The 21,420-nt window shown below is 36.8% G+C and overlaps 6 protein-coding genes across 13 annotated transcripts in view; 3 read left to right on the top strand and 3 right to left on the bottom strand.

Moving 5' to 3' along the window:
* The window catches only part of LOC128868679 (dystrobrevin beta), a 31,395-nt gene extending 31,002 nt beyond the window's left edge, over positions 1–393 (bottom strand). For 2 of the 5 annotated variants that reach the window (XM_054111032.1, XM_054111038.1), the window contains exon 1: positions 66–393. The gene's annotated coding sequence lies outside the window, so the exon portion shown is untranslated. The remainder of the gene's footprint in view (positions 1–65) is intronic. The other 3 variants (XM_054111039.1, XM_054111040.1, XM_054111041.1) reach the window with 3 other exon arrangements.
* Positions 394–2,725: 2,332 nt separating this feature from the next.
* LOC128866121 (dynein light chain roadblock-type 2-like) lies at positions 2,726–3,388 on the top strand. Of its 3 annotated transcripts, none has more exons than XM_054106623.1 (2): positions 2,726–2,850; positions 2,939–3,388. In XM_054106623.1, the coding sequence occupies exon 2, from the start codon at positions 2,993–2,995 to the stop codon at positions 3,317–3,319; it is 327 nt and encodes a 108-aa protein (XP_053962598.1). In that variant the 5' UTR covers positions 2,726–2,850; positions 2,939–2,992; the 3' UTR covers positions 3,320–3,388. The 3 variants fall into 3 exon arrangements, with proteins under 3 accessions (XP_053962598.1, XP_053962597.1, XP_053962596.1); XM_054106622.1 differs by having other exon boundaries at positions 2,930–3,388; XM_054106621.1 differs by having other exon boundaries at positions 2,726–2,944; positions 3,005–3,388.
* Positions 3,293–3,846, bottom strand: LOC128866122 (dynein light chain roadblock-type 2-like). The gene is made up of 2 exons (XM_054106625.1): positions 3,751–3,846; positions 3,293–3,694 (listed from the first exon to the last, which is right to left on the bottom strand). The coding sequence occupies exons 1-2, from the start codon at positions 3,751–3,753 to the stop codon at positions 3,398–3,400; spliced, it is 300 nt and encodes a 99-aa protein (XP_053962600.1). The 5' UTR covers positions 3,754–3,846; the 3' UTR covers positions 3,293–3,397.
* A 1,685-nt stretch (positions 3,847–5,531) lies between these two features.
* LOC128866123 (dynein light chain roadblock-type 2) lies at positions 5,532–6,371 on the top strand. Its single transcript, XM_054106626.1, has 3 exons — positions 5,532–5,650; positions 5,715–5,793; positions 5,859–6,371. Exons 1-3 carry the CDS (start codon positions 5,648–5,650, stop codon positions 6,068–6,070), a joined length of 294 nt encoding a protein of 97 aa, XP_053962601.1. The 5' UTR covers positions 5,532–5,647; the 3' UTR covers positions 6,071–6,371.
* A 704-nt stretch (positions 6,372–7,075) lies between these two features.
* Positions 7,076–13,331, top strand: LOC128868749 (transposable element Tc3 transposase). 2 transcript variants are annotated; one of them, XM_054111207.1, is made up of 2 exons: positions 7,076–7,247; positions 9,138–13,331. In XM_054111207.1, the coding sequence occupies exon 2, from the start codon at positions 9,705–9,707 to the stop codon at positions 11,088–11,090; it is 1,386 nt and encodes a 461-aa protein (XP_053967182.1). In that variant the 5' UTR covers positions 7,076–7,247; positions 9,138–9,704; the 3' UTR covers positions 11,091–13,331. The 2 variants fall into 2 exon arrangements, with proteins under 2 accessions (XP_053967182.1, XP_053967183.1); XM_054111208.1 differs by lacking the exon at positions 7,076–7,247 and adding an exon at positions 7,270–7,430.
* A 2,971-nt stretch (positions 13,332–16,302) lies between these two features.
* On the bottom strand, positions 16,303–19,063 carry LOC128868748 (testin). The gene is made up of 3 exons (XM_054111206.1): positions 18,498–19,063; positions 17,148–18,290; positions 16,303–17,095 (listed from the first exon to the last, which is right to left on the bottom strand). The coding sequence occupies exons 1-3, from the start codon at positions 18,793–18,795 to the stop codon at positions 16,503–16,505; spliced, it is 2,034 nt and encodes a 677-aa protein (XP_053967181.1). The 5' UTR covers positions 18,796–19,063; the 3' UTR covers positions 16,303–16,502.
* Between the last annotated feature and the right edge of the window lie 2,357 nt (positions 19,064–21,420).

Below are 21,420 nucleotides of genomic sequence, written 5' to 3'. Positions count from 1 at the left end.
CTTGTGCATAATTTTGCACTCCACTGGACCACTTTCACGACGCTAGCCATTTCTGTTGTGCTTACCTTTCTGCAAATTTCTATCACCAATGGTACTTCACTGCGGCACACAATCGTTTTCATTTCACTTCACTGCACTGTTTTCACAGCCTCTTTCTAAATTAACATATCTTTTCGTTTTATCTCTTGTTAGCTATGTGTAGTTTGAAAAATATGCGTTCCAAATCACTTGATAAATAATATTAAACAGCAACAAAACTGTCTGCCCACACCTCAAATATGTCTCAAATCATTCAGCTTGGCCACAATGAAAGCATATGAAGCGCGATATAACTATGAAAATGCCATCGACTGTATTCGGCTGAGTTGTATAGGAGTGTACGAGAGAAAGTGTAAAGTGTAAGCCACCCTGATTGCTGTTTATTAAAAATAAATAGAAAAAAAGAAATTTTAAATAATGTTAAAATAGATATAATCTATATTCATGTATGAATGTGAGTACCATAATATTGTTGCGAAGTTTTTACTGCACAAAACTTAAGTAATTCATTAATCATGGAAACAGTATTTTTTAAAGACGATACCTACTGGTTATTCAAAATCATCGATAACTCGTTTTATCATCTCTGTAAAAATAAATCAAAAAACGTCAAATCCAAAGCGAATTCACTTAAGGAGAAGTTATTATAGCTCCTGCAAGGCGAATTTATTATAGGTGACAGCAACCACATATAAGTAAAACCCTACATGTATTTGTTGTTGCATTTGGTCCAAGCATCACGACAACGTACAATCGCAAATGTAAACATACGAATGTTAACATACCAATACATACAAACAAAGCATATCATTTTGATGTAAGCCATACCTACGACGAAAAATTCTATAGCTCCTTATATGTGTGCGTGTCGGGTGTCGGATGCATGATGAAAATCAAAAATTTTATAGCCTCTGGTGACGGTCCAGCATTGCTTGTCAAAGGCTTTATATGTGTGCGTGTCGGGTGCTTGTCGTTTGCCCGGTAACGTTCAAAACAAAAAGGGATCAATCCACAGTTGTATTTAGAAGTAAATATGTATGTCGTCTTCGGATGATGAATTTTTATTTATGTACATTTGTATATACGTAATTATTCTATGGCTGAAAAGCGTAAGTAAGGGAATTAAATTTGAGTTTGGGATATTTTACAAAAATTAAAGGTAATCTGCTTTAACTTATTCTGTTAGTTGTTTGAGAATTTTTTCGTTACCCACTTTCTGTGTTATATAAAAAATCGCAATAAGTCATGTTTTTAATTATAACTTATGTTTTTCGGGTTCATAACTTTATTATTATTAAATTACTTATGTATATCAGTTTTAAATAATTTCATTTACATATAAATTTTTAAGTTGTTTGCTTATTTATGTACATATTTCATACGGATTGTGCTTATTTTTAGTATATGTAGGTGTTTACGAGTAATATACTATTGGGCAACCGCACACTAAATACTAACGTCAATGCTAAATACAACCCTGCTGTTTTGTCCATCAGACTCCGACACGATCAAAAAAGTAAGCGTCAAACGAAAATATCAAAAATTTTTGATTTTCATCAAGCATCGTACGTGTAGCCGACAACAAATACGTGTGTCACGACGCCACCCGACTGCACTAACACATACAAAGCGCAGTCAAGCATGGGGCTATTAAATATTAGCGTCATGTATAAGCTGCAGGACATGCATGCTTGAGCGTCACCAGGAGCTATTAGAATGGCTGCCTAGTTTTTTTGTTTGTTTTGTTTTGCTTTTTTTGGCGATTTCAGTGTAAAAATTATCTGTTGTTTGTTTGTTATTGACTGAAATTTGGCATTCAAGGCACCCTTTTTTTTGCTTTCCGACGATTTGAATGTCAAAATTATCAGTTTTTTTTTGTCTGTTGTTGATTGAAATTTGGCATTCAAAACACCCAATTTAAACAATTTAAAACAATAATATGTATAAGTTTTCTTTTCGTACTACTCAAGGTCAATATACACAAGTTGGTGACACTAAAACAACAGTTACAGATCACTTTCACATTCAAAATACTAAATCAGCTATGTAGCTTGTATGTATCCACTTGGGTGGATTTGCCTTGCCAATATCTTTGTAATCAATTTATTAATGGACGCTCTTATCATTAATTAAAAAAGATTGTTCTTCTTAAGCTGTTGATATGATTAAAAGGAATCTTTATCCTTTATATTATTGGATTTTTATATTGCCGCCAAAGTGGATCGCCACATTTTACATTAAACAGACTTGAATTTGTTTGCAAATAAGCTAAACGGTAATCAATACCCGGAAGATGATAGCCGCGACAGTCGGTTATACATACGTTAGCGGAACAACCCAGACTTTTATCTGGCCAAGAAGCACCATTCCGCAAGTGTTAAGAGGGAATGTTTATTACAACAACAATCGCGATAGTTCGCAGAATATTATTGAGTAATAAAGAGACAACAAAAACAGATATATTGCTCCGAGTTTCCTAGCTTTACCGGTTCAGCGTTGTGAACCGTATGAAATGCATATACATAAATACGTAATCAATCGACCAAACTACACTTACTTCACATACCTACATACATAATTAACCAATTAACCAATTATGTATGTCCTTTTTATACGTATGTATGAGTGTGCAACTGTTACCATGTCAAAAAAAAAAAAAACAATACAAAATACGTAGGTATTCAAACATTCCGGTACCTAGTGACCTATATTGGTTTGACAAATCTGAAACTGAGTTGTTAAACACCGCAAATTCCATGGATACGAATTTCTGTACTGATTGCAGTCACAGAGCATACAAGGCTTTTACTAGTAAGCATTTCAAAAACATATTTTTATAATAATTTCATAACTTCACTTTTCTATTGTGCTATTGCTTTTGATAATGCAGCCAATTCAGGAGCAGGTACTACATTCTCAATAACATGCCGAGGTAGCGCGATTAAATTTTCCAATGTTAATTCAGGTGAAACGTACACGCTCCTATGTGGAAGAGGTTTTTCGGCAAATTGAACTAAAACCGGATGTAGTAGATATCATAATCTTAAACAAAAATGGAAACCCGGTAAAGACAACGATGGAACAGCAATCAGCTATTGAGTTTGCCGGTCTGTACGAGGTGTTGAAGGAAAAAGTGCAATTAGGTTTACAGAAAATTGATCCTGAGAATGAGCTTTTAATGCTGCGAGTGCGCACCAAAGCCAATGAAGTTCTTATAACACCAGATGAAAAGATTACCGTAATGGTTGTGCAAAATGCGCAAGACAGAATACAATTATGAATTTAAATTTAGAATTTTTGTAATAGTTTGCTATGTCAATCCATAATAAACATATAAAAATATGATCATTTTGGGATGCTACTGCACCACAACAATCGTGAATTCTTTTTCCGGCGCCACTAGATATTCAAATTTTCGCGTGGCAATACGCAAAAAGGCCAGGTCATTAGTGGTATCTAAGTCGCGTACTGCGCTGCGCGCAGTTGGCACCAGTATTCCACTAATCAATTTTGCAATGCCAGTAGAAGTACTGTTGTCGAATGTCGACTGCACTACACTTCCAAGAGCGTTATTTGACACCACATATCCAATTGCATTTCTCATGATGCGTTCAGTGTTCTCCGCATTTCTGCGTACAACGTTCTCCAGTAATGACTGTTGAATATAATGCTCAATCAGTAATAGTCATAAGCCCATATATAAGATATTACCATGATAAAATTCCGAAAAACGTGAAACAATATTAGCAAAATAGTAGACAATTTAAGTATTTGACGCAATAGCCAGCTACATCAATGAGTGCTGCATTTCACAATTAAAAATAAAATGTATATCAAATTTAAATTTTTGTTTATAGTAGGCGGTTTCATACAGGAACAATTCTACCATCAGAGTAACTCCGTTTGTAGGCGAGAGAGATGATGGGATGAGGTCAAGGTGCATTCATTTAAGGTGGTGGCTAAAGACCATCAACACTGTTCCGTACGTTTGAATGTCACGGCAAGGTATTGGACAAGGCACACAAACACAAACAATACGTCATTTTGACGTTGTTCATATCTACGGCTAAAAATTCAGCTCTGTCATCACCTTAATAAATCAACCTTGGTATTGGGGAAGTAGCAAGGCGAATAATTAATTCGCCTTGTTTCATTCTGAGTTGACAGCCACATAGACATGGCGAAAGAAAAAACCACTCAGCTGAATTACCAACACCACCTGCAATAGATTCGCCTTGAATGAGGAACTACCAACACCACCTGTAATAGATACGCCTTGGATGAGGTATTTTTTTCCAAAAAGCTTTTTCATACAGTTTCGAACCCTAGTCAATAGGATCATAAAATACCTTTTTATGAGCTTATAAACTTTTTTGGAACCCTGAATGAGCGACATTTCGCACTCACTCGAAGGAGTCACATTTTATTTTATTTTTTTATGATATTGTATATTTTTATTTTGCATATCAAAAAGTAATAATACAAGTACATATACAAAATATGTATAAATATTTATGAATATATACATAAACATATATATAAAAACTAAAACACAAATATTCCTATGGAAAAATATACACAAACTTGTTTAAGAAGTTGTTGAAGACTCCATGTTAGGAGAACTAAAATTTATAATTTGCAAAGATTAAATATTTAATATATTCTCGTAAAATGTAAACCAAGGCGCATTCATTAAAGGTAGTGGCACTAGAGCAACAACAATGTCTTGTACGTTTGATAGTCAAAGCAAGTATTAGAAAAGTAGAAAACAAAGAACGAATTCGCCTTAGTTTATTCTGTGCTGACAGCCACATGCGCATGGGGAAAGACAAAAAAAACAAATCAGCTGATTTGCCGATACCACTTTTAAGAGATTCGTCTTAGTGTAAACGTTAAGCCTAACTTCATGATAGAAGAATGATAGAATACAAGATTGTGCAAGACGGTACATAATACACTTATGTTTTTACTTATATGCGTACGCCATCACCTGTAACAATTTCGCCTTGAGTAAGCAAAAGAAATATTAGCATCCAAACACAAAAAATTATACACAGATTTTTATTACTTTATTTAATTCGAAAACTTTAAAATTGCAATATTACCAAGCCCTTATTTTGTTTGTTTTGTTTACTTCATGTGAGGACGTCAACCGGTTGTCAAAATCGCGAAAAATAATGTAACGGTTTTCGGAAGGCGCCACCTTAACTATTATGTACACATTGTTACTATACCTTTGTCAACTTGTGTGAATTCCCCTTGTCTTCTGATACACTACTATGAAAACATTAAATAAAATATAGAATAAAATTTTAGGCTCGAGGTCATATTCAAATGTACACTTCAGAGGACGCAGTGCATGATGGCACAATAAAACTGGGTACATATATAGAATAAAATTCGGAATAGATCCCCATAATTTTCATTTTAAAACGCCAGCCTGGAATATGAGCCTGAAATAAAGGTACGTTTTTATATGAGTGCAAGACAACCCTAATTGTGTTTTCCACTTGGTCGATGACAACATTGATTTTCATTCTAGTCGTCCATTGACTTGAGAAAAAATTTTGCAAATTTTGTCAGGTTTCAGCAATAAATCCGGAGAGCCATGGTAAATATAACCAATACTTCACAGAAACTTTCCATGTAATTGAATCTTTAAATGTGTCTTTAAGTCGCAAGAAGTTGAGGAGACATTGAAACGCATCCAGTCACATAAGGGTGTTGTCGGCACTATCGTTGTCAACAATGAAGGTAACTTTCTATATACCGATCACACTAAGGTGCATTACTTTACTTGGGTTATTACGTCTTTTAAGGTATACCAGTCAAGTCGACATTGGACAACACGACCACAGTACAGTACGCTGGTCTCATGAGCCAACTGTCTGACAAAGCACGTAGTGTTGTGCGTGACTTAGACCCATCTAACGATCTTACTTTCCTGCGTGTGCGTTCTAAAAAGCATGAAATTATGGTTGCACCTGATAAAGATTTTATATTGATAGTCATTCAAAATCCCACAGACTAAATGGTGGAATGGAAGTTTTCAAAAATGGAGCTTCTTAAATTACTTCTGTATTTATTGTATTCGACGTATGCCAAGGCGCATTCATTAAAAGTGGTGGCACTAGACCCACTCAGCTGATTTACCAACACCTTTAATAGATTCGCCTTGGCGTATACCTTCGATTTTTAGTTTGCATCTACATATATACAGATCCATATACAATATGTCTTAAGATCTGCTTGCATATTATGTGATTTAATGTTAGTATTAATTTTGATACGAACTTAATAAAGCACAATGCAAATGCTTTTGAAACTAAAAACTACTGATTTTTTTTGCGCTCAAGGATATAAAACACTGAATATTTTCGTTGAAAACAGAATTGGTCGTTAAATGTACGTTTATTTATTCCTGTGTACTTTTAGTTCAGTTTTTCTGCATTCTTGATTGCAAAACGAATTCATATGAGGTGGAAACATTAGAACAGCTGCATTGTTGTTTGGATTATTTGTTTACATTCGGATTTTACTTTGACATTCAAACCACCAAACTGCATGAACAAATCTTGTGAGAATTTCCCGTGACTGTTTGCTTCTCCTGTTTTCTAAGCTATGCATTAAATGGGCGGCCGCCGTAGCCGACTGGGTTGGTAGGTTCGAAATTAAAATAAAATACAAAAAATTAAATTGTTAATTTCCACTTAATCAATGATTCAAAATTCTGTTAACAGGCGGTTACACAATCTGCTTAATAATAGTGCACTGCTTGCTTTCTTCTTCGATGAGGTCCCGGTGGTCATCAAATAATCAAAAGTTTCCTTACCTTCATTAGTGGGGCATCAGCCAAGTTCATAAATTGCGGCTCTATTTAATTTAATTTTGTCATATTTAACTTGTTAAAATGCATATAAAAGTTGTGAAAAGTATAATTTTTACAATTCAAAAGAGTCATCTCACCCTGTATTTATTTATGTGTTTGGCACTTAATGCAACCATGTTGTTGTGATTTGACAACTATAAACTTCATTAGCTTGCATAAAGTCAGAAATAAAGTCATTGGCTCGCCCTGTCTGTTTGTCTGTTGCTGCATCGGATATGCAAGGTTTCCATATTTATTTGCCCAACGCAATTAATCAAGATAAAAAATGGAACCAAATTTGATGTGTTTTTCTCATGCAGCTAAAATGATCTAATTAAAGGTACGTGAAGGAAGTTGTGTGCAAAATGTGAATTTGCGAGTGTTCGCGAGGCTTCGGGTTCCGGAAGTAGGTTTTTCATCTAAATGTGCTACAGAGCCTGGTGATTTCATTGTGTTATTTTCAGTGAATCTAGAAACATGTGTATATACATTTAATTTGGATGCATAGGATTAAGAAAAAAATGTAAGTGCTAGAAGATATAAGTAATTGGCATAAAGAAAAATTTAATCGTACACATCCAGTGAATTCCCGAGAGCAAAATTTTCGTTTCGTCACGATTTATGTACATATTCACAATATCGACTGGTTTTCGATGTAAATATGTATAAAGTGCGTGTATATAGATACGAATTAAAAGCAAACGCACGTAGCTTGCTTTGCTTTATCATTTCTGTATGTACATATCCGGACAGTGTTTTATGTAAATACGTGAATTTGTTGGTGTAAATATATATTTACAGTGTAAATTGAATAAACATCGACCACCAATAAAATGAAGAATAAAAAATTCGCATCATATTGAAGGGTCTTCCGAATGTGATTCATTTAATGCGTAATGATGTATTTTTTCAGGTATAATCAAAAAAGGAAAAAGTTAAAAAATAGAGAAAAAGCTGATTAAGCTTCTGGGAATATTTAGCTGGTCAAATATCATTATATAAGTTTCTTATTTAGGTATGGTCAAATCATTGTAGCGTATCCTCTGCCGACCATTGCATGCCACATATGTTTGTACGTACGTATATATCTGCGCTTTAATGTGCTATGATGGTGCGTACTCTGCTGCCATCTACGTTAGCATTGATATCAGTATCGCAAGGTGTATCATAATACATACGTACATACACATGGCTATAAAAATATGTAATATGTCACCTGCAAATAGTGCGACAGTTGTTCGGGTTTGCCAACTTCTTTTACTTCAGGTAAAATGGGCAAGTTGAGAAAATTTTAAAACGTGTGTAGTTTGGCCACTTCCAACATGATGTAAACCGGTAACTTACATGGTTTATTTCTTATATTAGGTCATAGAACTGTAACAATCATTGTGTATTATATTTTATGAATTAAAATGATTTTGTTTTATTTATGATAAACATACAAACACATACAATACAACGGCAGGAAAATTAATGCAAGAAATATCCAAAACAGACAAGTTGCAGTACAAGAATTTTAGTAACTGATAACAGCAACAACAACGTAGGAAAAAATGCCTTAAATTGGACAAAATGCAAACAATCAAACGCTTGCTAATGAAGAACATTCAGGTCGCAGTGCACAAATAGCCATTTATAATAACGAAAAACATATGAAGTTGAAGGGTGAGGTTCAACGCACTAGAAAGGCTGAATTTACTAGGGAGGCAGCCCGAGTCATTCCTGTACGTAGAATGAACATATAAAGTTGAGAAGGTGCAGTTCCCAAGCCGTTCCACTAACAAAACTCAGCTAAGAAATTTACCAACCAAAACCCAATTACAACTAATTAGGATCGATCTAGATTTAACGGAATGTCCGAGCTCTAAAAGTTAATATTATATTTTCATAAAGGAACATGACATTAAATATAATAGTCATCCGTCTTGTGGTGAAAAAATTCTTCGTATCAATTATGCACGGCTACAATAATTTATAGATACTTCAAGACCACCAATCTCGCGTCCTTTGGCTCTATGTTACCCAAACGTACCGCACTCGTACGCTGACCAAGAACTGTCATACCTACAGAATTTCCCAATATTTTGTTTAATTTTACATATGAAGAAGACATACATATAAGGCAACAATTGCTCCGTGCAGTAGTAAAACAAACACTACACTTATATACATACATATGTACGTACATATAAATATTAAAATAAATTCTTTGATTTCTTGTCTTTTTCAGATACTTCCTAAACACATTTAAAGGCAGGAAAAGCATAAATATTAAATATAAGTCTACAGTCGCGGTTGAGTTATAATATTAATAACTTCGTTAGCGGAACCCATTGTTTCTTGTACCCGCATGACTTAGAGAAGATACTTTTAAAGTTATAATATATTATTAATAAATCAATCCATTTAATAATTTACCCAGTTTTCATACTGAAGCTGATGGTATTGGATGCTCATCAAAACACAACCACATACAAATCATAGGCAAATACATATTCGTGTGTATTATCGCCAAAGAACTCGTATGAAAATCGATTAATTTACTTTGGTATATTTGTCCTTTTGGCTGTGATGAGATTCGTGAAACGCTTATAATTTATATAATGACAGGGCTTGCATGAAGAGAATTTACTATAATTTGCTAAATTCGTTTCGTTTTAACAAAGGATTAATCTGAAGCACTTTATCTTGGCTCTGATTGTTGTTGGGGTAAAGAAATTAATACGAAATTATTTCGATAAGAAGAGCAATTGAAAGAGTTTGCAGTGGCGGCTAGCAAGCGCCTGGCTAACCTCTGATGGCCCAACAACACTACCTCAAAGACACTGACAATTACTGCGCAACAACGTCAACAGTAACAATCAATGCAGCACCATCATCGTCAACACCAACAACAACAACAACAGCAAACACACATTACCAATTGCGGTACTCAACGCCAGCGGCTTCTCAGCCCTATCAGCAGCAGCAACAACTTCAACATCTCACGCATCAACAACAACAACACCAGCAACAAATACAGCTACAAAATAGTACGACAGCAACACATAGTAACACACAAACGCATCAACAATTGCTTGTGCATTCGCAGCACCGACTAAAGCAACTGCAACATCAGCAGCATATGACCTACCATCATCACCACCCCTACTATCAGCAGAGTAGCCATCATACTAACACATCTGTTGCCAACACATTAGCCACCACGGGTGCGGCCAATCATAAATTCAAAAGTGCTCAGCACAACCAACAGAACTACAGCCACAATCGCACGCTTCCTATACACGCACTAAATCAGAACTCAAATTTTTCAGCGGCCAGCTCGAGTACCGGAGGTGGTACTGCCTCGAGTCACGCGCCTACACAGCAATCAAATGCAACCAACTCTAGTCGCTCCTCAGCCACTAATGCACGTTCCACCAATGCGGTGGATAGCGGAAAATCGGGAGCCGTGGGCGCACAGGTTCGCAATGGTACTACGGCAGCCGGTAGTGCAACTACTAACTCCAAAAAGATCAAAATAGAGCCAGTGTTGTCGCAGTTCCATCAAAATGAACGTTTAAACTTCGCCAATTCACACATTGCTTGGGGTGAGGAGCACTGGCGGCGTGTGGTCTTCCAGGACGAACGAAAATTCAACCTAGACGGACCGGATGGCTTCTCCAGCTACTTCCATGATTTACGTAATTATGAACAAACACTGTCGCAACGGCCGCGCGGTAATTCCGTTTCCATATATTTGTTAATCGCCGCCGGTGGGCCAATTCACATGGAGGTGACGACGGTGAAACAACGACCACAAGCATATATTGAAACCATATTGCGTGAACGGCCGAATATCATTGCCAAACTGGGCGGAAATCCAGATTTTATACTACAAGATCACAATTGGACGGCCAACATGTCACCCACAACACAGGAAATGCTCGAAGCCGAAGGCATTAAAGTGCAACGATGGCCAACGATCGCGCATGACATTAACATAATGGAAAATATTTGGGGTTGGCTGATACGCGAAGTCTACGATGGTGGGCGTCACTTCTCGCGCAAAGACGATCTCATATTTCGTATACGCTCAGTATGGTTGCGTCTACCCATGGACTTTATAGTCAATCTCTACAGCACACTGCCTGAACGCATCGCAGAGTTATACTATACGCGCGGCATTTTCACAAACTGTTGACGATGGCAGGGTTAGGATAGAATAGTTAAGGTGACTAGAACCACGCTAGACGAGAACGTGGTCATATCAGCACAATGGAAGGGTTGAAGGGCAAAGCAGTGCGTGTGAGCAAAGAGGGGAGAATGACGCTGAATAAACGATGTGTAAATAATGCTAAGTCAGCTACATGTAATGTGTAAATACAAACCAGCATTAAACCGAACTGCAATCGGAATTGCGACGATTAGCAAAGAAAATTTGAAATTTGTATGCATTTCTCCGATCTGATATCTCGTTGCGCAAAAATTTGCGAACCGTTCTGAGAGTGTTTGATCCTTGCCCAAATATTGGCCCATAAAGCGTTCGCGCTTGAAGCACTGCTAAGGTATTTGCTTTAAAACAGAAAAATACAAAAACCATTTATGCAATTTCCATGGACAACCATGTCCAGAATTTATCACGCTTGTGCAATTATCAGAAATGCATGGTAAATAGAATATCAAAGAAAATTAATTGGGTTTTCAAAAATCTCCAAATTATTCGCAAATATTTTTTATTTGTTTATGCAGTTTTGATTGAATAATGCCTATCTCCAAATATAAAAACAAAAAAAACTGACACTCACACAACAACAACATCAAACATATGTTGCTTTACTGGAATTAATAACGAGCCAAGACTGACTACTTTTCATTCACCTGCTACAAATGTACATATGGGTTGGTTTCGCGTAGGCATTACAGCTGAGCAAACTAAAAGCAGTGTCACACTTAGCACCTGCGTCTCAACACATTTTCTCTAACTTGACATCGTTCTCCCCCGCTTTGCACGCTGCTAAATCTCACACTCCCTCACGCACATGGATGCGTGCATACATACATATGTTCTGTGATAGTTGTTAGTGTTTTTGAATTTTTTTTTTTGGTTTTTTTTTTAATTATCTTCCGATCTCGATGATCCACTTTTTAACCCATATTAGGCACAGTGGCGGTCGAAATAATAGCAGTGCGACATATTGCAGGGTTTTTATTATAAATTTTTATTTTTAATATTTTTTTTTTTTTTTGCTACAACCGTGTAATTCAAAGTTTTAAACTTTGTGCAAAATTTTAAGAAATTAAACAAATTTTATCAAAGTTTCAAACTTCTTAGCTAGAGTTTTTAGGAAAGTTAGAAAAAGTATGGGCACGCAGCTTTGTACCCCATATACATACATTTGGGTTGATACTGGGTAATTTTTTTTATTTTATTAATAGTATTGTGCATTTTTTCCACAAAAAAGGATAATATGTAAAAAAATGCACAGCACCGTAAAACTATTCTAAAAAGATTGAAATTGTGTTGAAAATTTATTAATTTTTTTTTATTTTGTACAAAGCATGAAATTTTTGATTATAAATTTTTTTTTTTGCAGTGTATGAAATATAATTTTACAAAAAATATATACGCTACTACTATTTGACCGTCGCTCTACATGCATATATGTATTTACTATGATTACCTACACTACCTAAATAAGTATGTATGTATGTAAATATCATATATACACACAGGTATGTATATGCTGCACTATATGTAACTGGGATCCTTCTTATTGTGCTGCATTAGTTCTTTTGTAAAAAGTACTGAAGTAACTGAAGTATTATCGGAAATCTAAATGAAACCAACAAAAAATACAAAAAACAAAAAAAAAACAAAAACACCGTAATGCGTATGGAAACTTGCGTTATCTGTACATACTCGTATGTAACGAATTAGCTTTTAGTAACTGTATTTTTTAATGAAATTTAATTTGAAGCAAAATATGTTCATTAGGTATGTTATCTACAAGAAATTAATTAAACTAAACTAAAATTACATAAGTAACTATTACAAGTTAAGTTCCACTTTGTACCAAGCAACCAACGAGCATTCAGCAGCTACAAATGCATGGATGCGAAACAATTGTCACCACAGTTGGTACGCCTTGGATGACTACTACAACAATGATTTCACGACCTGAACATGTAACAATTAGAAATCCTAAATACTGTAGTTCCACACCGCGCAAGATCGTTTATGCTGACTGGCGTAGGAGCAACAATGGCTTGCATCGAATGGCATCGCATGCGTGTTTGTATGTATGCACGTGTGTGTGTGTGTGATGAGAACAGCATAATACTGAAATTATGTGATTTTTTCGCTTGTAAAATATTTTTTTAAACACAAATGTATTTAAAGCTCTAAAATAAACGCTCTCGATGAATAATTGAAGTAAAAATTCACATTGTTTTCACTTTTATTTATAGGGGAGGGGGCCCAGTTGTGATGCGGGTTTTGAAAAAAATTAAAATTTTTTCCTCAGTTCCGCAAATTGAAAAATGAAGAAGTTTAACATTTAACTATTAACCAAACGCAACTTTTCTCCAAAGAAAGTATGTTTATTTGAGTTACTCAAAAAATTTTGGAACAAATTTTTTCAGGATAACTTTTTTTAGGGCAAAAAAAAAGTGGCCCAGTTGTGACGCACCTCAAGAAATTTACTGGAAATGAGAAAATATGAAAGGAATGTCACACCAATTGTTGTGATTTAATGATTTATTTATTTTGAAGGCTTTCAATGGCAAAAATAATGAAAAATACAAAAGAAAATGTCCTTCAATGGCCATAAATGACAACGATTTTTATTCATCATCGTCATCTAAATATTCCTAGTCGTCGTCCACGTCACTTTCGCAGTGTTTGCAAGTGAAATAACTTGCCTGCATGTTGGCGCACTTCAAATGAACTGGACGCTTGCATACGTTGCAATTGATCGAGTTGGCAGTTGGTTTTTTTTAAACAACAACAAAAATGTAGGAATTCGGCAGTTCTATATGATCGTAGTGCAAAAAAAAGGTGCGTCATAACTGGGCCACCCGCTGAGTCACAACCGGGTCACGATGCTATTTTGTGTATGACAAGCAAGTTTTTTATAGACACCACATAATCACATAAATCCATATAGAATCACAAAATATACGGCAAATACAATATTTTGATGCATTACACTCGCCTTTTCACTGTTAATTTCACAAAATTTTGGTACTTTGAAAAAAATCAAAATAACTTTTTCGCACGATTTTCAACACGATGTTTGGTGCGTGTATACACAATGCGACTACTAACGTTGGTGTCTGCACAAAAACTGCTGAACGTCAAACGAACATGATTGGCAGGGCTCAAACTGTCATTTTCATACCGCATGTCAAAAATATTTAGCTGCGTCACAACTGGGCCTGCGTCACAACTGGGCCCCCTCCCCTAAATATTTATGATAGTTGAGGAAGTTGATAAGTCTTCTTTGCATTAGAATTAGCCAAATGGAAAAATACGGGATTCCAAATGATGGATGTCCTTGAAAGAAAAAAGGCTGGAGGGCAGTTTTGAAGTCAAGCAAAAATTGTTTCTCTCTCGTGCACGTAAAAAATGTCTTAACAGCAAATAAACTTTTTTTTTTTAATTTCATTTGATGATCAAAAATATGGCCAAATAAGCGATTAAATGTAGCCTTGGTAGTCTAGCGAAAGTGCACTAGGCTGTGATCCTAGAGGTTGTGGGTTACGGTCCTCGCACTTTTCCAAATTTACCTACTTTCCCTGTTTCTAAACAAAAAAATCTCATTCCTCAAACCCAAAAACTTATCCTTTCTCCCGCCCAATAGTCAGCGCATTATTTGCAGTGTGGCTGCTAAAAACAAGCAAAACCAAAGAAAAGCACACAGTTACATATGTTCGACCGACGATCGGTTCTACGTAACCGGAACGACCCGGATTTATATCCGGCCAAGGACTGTCACTTCAACAGCATTCCTCGTATATGCACGTGGAATGTTATGCTGTTACAACAACAACAACACAGTTACATATTGCATCAAGTGGCGCCAGCAAGAGGAAGCGGGCAGCCGCGGTAATAGCGCAGACACACGAAATTTGGCGAAGTCCTCAACTATCTCTGCAATCCTTCTGCCAGAAAAAGGTGACACACAGATGGCGCTCCAAGCAGTAAGCAGGCGTTGCACCTAAGCAACGACAGGTAGGCATTCCCACGACTTAGAACTGATAGCGGCAGTCTAATCACCTACCCTGTCAGAAATCAAATAGATTAACGAAACCAACGCAAGACAAGTCTTGTCGAGGGCCTATGCTCCAGAGAGGAGCGATTATATGCTAAAGCTAGCACGACACACCAAACGACAAATTTTTTTTCATTCCCACGACAGTCGGTTCTACGTAACCGGAACGAGCCCGTATATATATCTGGCCAAGGACTTTAATTTCAGCAGCATTCCCCGTATATGTATGGAGACTATTTATGCTGCTAAAACAACAACCACTTTTTTTCCTAACAGCGGTCGTTATCGTTCCTCGGCAGGCACTGGTAAACCTCCGAGTGTATTTCTGCCGTAAAAAATCTCTTTGATTTGTCCGCTAAATGAAACGTCAAAAGCCTCAATGCCGCTAAAGTTTAATATGGAGCTCTAGTTTTACGCTTCAAAAGATAAATGGTAAAATTGTACAAAACGCTTGCTCAACCAAAAAGGAAAGCCCAGGAAGACTGAAAGTAGGATAGATTATACGCCAGTTACTCATGCTAATTTAATCTCCTTTAAGCGCGTTTATAAAAATATATTGTTCCGAGAATCGCCGCGTAGATGCGTAATATTTTCTAGCTATTCTTCATTTCTGCAATTTCTACGAAAGTTATTGTTGGGAACTCTGAACCACAGCGAATGTCTAAGTAATAATAGGGTCTAATTGTAGCACCATGACTACAAGGCACCTCTTCGTGCCATTCACAAATGTGATGCAAGTACTAAAAAGTTATTTCAATTCAGATTCACTCGAGGATAGCGAAAATGTATCGCAAGTACCTCCTCGCAAGTTGTCTCCTTGTCCATTACCCGACATGTTCTTGTGTTACGGTTATAAAATCATTTATGACAGGGTCAAGAATTTTATCTCAATTCATATTTCGGAGAACATGCATCTGCCTTTGTTTGTGACAGTAAGCGGTCAACGTCTTCCTGTATGTAAGTAAGTCCAGCGCTGTAATATTTACGTTTATGATATCTCTTAGATGTTCTGAGTATATAACTGTGCCAAACTTTTACAATTTACTGCTGCCGTTTATAAATCAGAGTTTTATTAAAAACTCGTTTACAAATGTAATATTTACCTTTCCCGATTACCGTTATAAACAGTAAAACCTTAAGTATTTAAAAAATGTATAAGTATATTTCGTGGCACTTTAAAGTGTGCATATAAACTGGCATACATATAATATAAAAATACTGTATGTAAAAATATGTAGACATATAAACGTATTTTAAATAGGAATTATGTAATTGTTGGTGTTGTGCTGAATACTTCCCTTGCAGTAAAACTAAGTTATTAGTTGTATATTAAAATTATTTCATATAATACTCCTAACACATGTTGGGCTACAAAAAGGCATTTTCTGTTTTACACAAAAACGTCCGCCGATCAACGATTTGCCACATTGCACACCAGCACAAATGAAGCAGTCACTGTGCCAGTGCACATCACCCCAGGCGACACCCTGATCGGTCGGTTCGATTTGACGATTGCAACGTTGACAAGTTGCCGCAAAGAATTCATTGTAACATTTCAGACATAATGGCATATTGGTCTTTTCATCGGGTATATACTGTTGTCCAGCCAGTGGAGTGTCGCAGTGATAGCAGCAAAAATGTTTAATATGGAATGTAGCGCCTTCGGCAGCAGTATACTCCTTTGTGAAAATCAATTCATCGCATGCTTTACAACGCGGTATCTTCAAATTGATGGCCAAATCACGACCACAATATACTTGGCCGCCATGAAAGAAGTAGACCAAATCAGCCAACAACTCGCGACATGTGTAACACTTGAAGCACTCAGGATGCCAAGCTATTTCTTTGCCGGCGCGTTCGGCTTTAACAGCGACATCGCCCAGTGGTATGAGCTTGGCACAATCACGACATTTCACGACTGGTGGCGGCAACTCTGTAATACATATAATAAAATAAAGGTAAATTAAGCCTTATGTAACACGTACCTTTCACCACATTGTTAGTTAGACGCATTTGTTGCAAGGCACTTGGTAAGCCACCTCCCAGTGTGTCGACGCTACCTACCGGCGTTGAGGCTTTGGAGCCAAAGCCCGAGTCATTGCTGCTGGAACCACTAAGCCCCGACTTTCCCAAGCTATTTTCGGTAGGGTTCGTGTACATTATGGCAGCGCTGTTTGGCAATTGCGACACAAAACTACTAAGCTCCTCTGCGACTGGCCGATTAACTAACACCTCTTCTCTTAGTTCTTGTATGGGGCCTAAAACACTACAATCCTCATATTTGATATCATTTTGTTTAAGTGTATCGTAGAGTGCATCATAAAATGGACTATTCAATAAGGCACTTTGCACCGCCTTTACATTGACGCCAATCTCTTTGAGCTTCTGCTTACTGGCTGGACTCAAAATGGACGCATTCATAAAATCTGGCAGCATTTGCGTTTGTGAAATTACTACTGGTGTGATGGGCAACCCCTTGCTTTTGTTTTCTAGGGCTTTTTTAAGTGGCTCCGAATGAAGTATTTGTGCGAAAACAGCATCTTTTTCATAATCAACATTTACTGGCAGACCGCACATATTGGCCAAATTACACACAGTTCCAAATTTCAGTTTCCGTGCCGGAGTTTCTTGGCGCATTTGAGCGCTAAATCGCGCATTTGCTAGATTTTTAACCGGCAGCGGCGAGTGAAAGGATAGTTCATTTGCATCGCTGCACAGAGCAGCATTAAATGGGATTTGTTGAGCATTCGACGGTACATTGTAAGCATCAATACCGTTTAACATATTTTGTTGTTGTGGTCCTATATATTCAACAAAGCCTATGCCCATGTTTCCGATGCGTACAACAACGCCCTGCCCAACGCAATTTTCTCGTATTTTTACTACATATTGTTGAAGTTGTGCGGCTTCGGCTTCTGTTAGATTGTCGCAAAGTTCGGCATTCAAATCGTGCGGCGGCACTTGGAATTCCAGTTGTTGTTTACGCTTTTGTGCCGCATCGCTGCCCGCGATCGGCACCTTGGCGGCACCCAATTTATCCATATAATCGGACACGACATCTGGTGTTGTATTCGGCGGCACCCACTCTAGTTGAACGGGTTGGCTTGCGAGAGCTTTAATCTTAATAACTGTAAATATAATAGAGAAAAGTTAAACCAATCGTGCTTAGATATGGCATACTCGCATTATACATAAATTAGCATAAATGTATATATGTATGTAATACATTCAATGATTTTAACTGTAAAGCGCTGATGTAAATACATTTTTGTGTAATTTGTATGCACTGCTCATGTTTAAAAAACAAATCAGCATCTCGGAAACCGATTACTTACAAGCTGGTTTTGAACAAATTTGTCCCAAAATCTCAAACTGTGCCCATGACGAAAGATCATCATCAACACATTTGTGTTGATCCTTACGACACTTGCAATTACGGCACACTTTACGCCAAAAATGTAAATCCAAGCCAGGACATTTGTCACCACATTCGCCACAGGGTGCACCGGCACCTACTTCGTGACTCAACTTTGTTGCACGCTGCAAGTTTTCCCGGCGACTTTCTAGTTTCGAAAGCCATTCTGGAGCAACCGGCTCCTCCACGCAGTTCTCACTATTGCCACGTATGCTCATGTTAATCCTACTTCTCCACTGTCATCGAATCCTCCTAGGTTTCCAGGTAAGTTTTTTTTCACGAATCTTTTTTACTATGATGATCTCATTGCTTTTGCACAACCGGCAAAAGACAAAACAAGGCACAGATTATTTGTGTATTTTATGAATGGGGAGTAAATGTTTGTTTGCTATATCCTTCAACTGCTTTATTTCACATAGCACAATCACATTCATACAATTAATAAATTTATTTTTGTATTTCACCAATCACACATCTGTCATAACTATATTTTGAACAGGGTTGCCATGCATAAGAAATACCGCCTGCGACACACTTTAGTGCCACAACATTTAGATCGATTTTGACTAATTTTTAGTTAAAATTTTTTTTTTTTTTAATATAGGAATACCTAAATATAGAAATCAAGGAATACCATATAAATCAAAGTTTGGAACTTTATACAAAATGTATAATCACTCAGCATGATTCAATGATTCTTAAATAACGTCACCAAATCAGATTATTCTGTCACATTCATTGAAATCGGGCTAACGGTACACGAACCGCGCAAACTTTCTTGTTCACTATTCGTTAGTATCAAGGTGGATTTATTATAGGTGACCGCATTCACCCAGCTGAATTTTTCACCCTAGATATGGCTTACGTCAAAATGATATGCTTTGTTTGTATGTATTGGTCTGTTTACATTCGTATGTTTACATTTGATTACTGATTTTGACGTGCTGCTTGGACCAAACGCAACAACAAATACATGTAGGGCTTTACTTATATGTGGTTGCTGTCACCTATAATAAATTCGCCTTGGTTAGTATCAAACAAGTGACAGGGTTGCAGTATTGCGGTAGTATGGGGTAGCTGGAACACACCTAGCATTTGCTTTCCATTCCCTTGAAGGGGCGATATACGCAAAGTGTATTAAATAAGGTGTGATTGAAACTCAGTGCGGCTCTTTTTTAAGAGAATATAATATCAAAAATATAAAGAAACAATTTAAAATTATTAGAAATGAAGGCGAATTCATTCTCTGTTGTTGCAATAGAGCAGCTGATTTTGCGATTTTGTATTTTGATTGTCAAAGTGTCATGTTTCTTTGTTGCTGCTTTGTTTGTATGTTTACATTCCTCTGGAAATTTTGACAAAATTTACTCAAATGTGTAGATTAGTTTTGGTAACAGATTTAACCACACTTGGTCTTGCGAGAGCTTCACATTCCATTTTCCACTCTCGTATCCTGTCACTAACAACAAATGTTTATCAACAAAGGCCAAGAACAGTCTACATTGTTGATCCAAACAGTCTTAAAAATTAAAAGACAATAATGGAACTGGATTGGATATACTCTCCTTACAGAAGACTACAATGTTGCCAGAATGGCTTTTCAATGAAACTCTCAAGGAAACCAGCGCCTAAAACGTCCCGACAAACTTAGATGCACATAATCCTAAATGAGAGCTCTTCCACCGCCACTTGAATCGAAATTATCGTCGGAGAGCCGTTGTCCGCCCTACGCTTCGCCTAAAAGCGATAATATGTGTGCATGCGGCCGAATGCGTTGGTGCGTGACTACCATTCGGAATTCAGAGAGAACGTAGGTTCGAATCTCGGTGAAATACCAAAATTAAAAAAAAAAAAAACATTTTTCTATTGGCGGTCGCCCCTCGGCAGGCAATGGCAAACCGCCGAGTGTATTTCTGCCGTGAAAAAGTTCTTCCGTTCAGAGTCGGCTTAAAAACGTAGGTCCCTCCATTTGTGGAACAACATCAAGACGCACAATAGGAGGAGGAGCTCGGGCAAACACCCAAAAAGGGTGTAAGCCCCAATTATATATATATAAAGGGTTTTCCAATACGAGGTGTTATTATGATATTCAAAGAAAAATGCTATTTTTTATTATAAATGATCGGACGTTTATTTCATTATAAAGAGGAAGGTATGTCGTTAATAGTGGAAAATAACATCAGACAAATGATCACCACGGTCACGCTTACAGGACAATATCCTTTTCATGAAATTTTCCATAACCGATAGCCTCACGAACTCCACCTGTGAGGTCTTGAATCGACCCTGCGCTGTTGGCGTGGACCTTCTCTTTCACGTGGTCATAAAGAAAAAAGTCACAAGGTGTTAAATCACAAGATCTCGGTGGCCAATTGTGATCACCTCTACGAGAGATATCACGGTCCGGAAACAATTTTTTTTAAATTTGCCAGAACTAGGATAAGTTTAGTTAACGGTTTTTTTAATGCTTGTCATACCGTTACTTCGCATTGTGATGTAAATAATTTTTATGAGGGTGTATTTAGAAATGTATAGTGTAAAACTACGACTATTCTGTCTTTAATTAAAAATCGTACATCTTATGTAAAATATTTCACTGTTAACAATTGTGAGGAATCGGGTTCCAGTCACCACATTTAATATCCTTCTTCCTCCGGTCCATCTTCAGCGAAACGGCTCTCGAATCTACTGTGATACCTAGAAACTGACCTCACCGAAATTGAATTGGCCTCTAGAAGAAGCTGAAAGTAGCTATCCTTCTTTATTTGTAAATGTGTCCTAGTGCAAGTTTTAATTCAATAACTGAAATCAAAAGAAATAAAAATACTTTCTGATACATTTTT

This window comes from Anastrepha ludens, chromosome 6, assembly GCF_028408465.1.
Source record: "Anastrepha ludens isolate Willacy chromosome 6, idAnaLude1.1, whole genome shotgun sequence".
Classification (NCBI taxonomy): domain Eukaryota; kingdom Metazoa; phylum Arthropoda; class Insecta; order Diptera; family Tephritidae; genus Anastrepha; species Anastrepha ludens.
The sequence above is the reverse complement of the archived record's forward strand: the minus strand, read 5'-3'. Positions and strand labels throughout refer to the sequence as shown.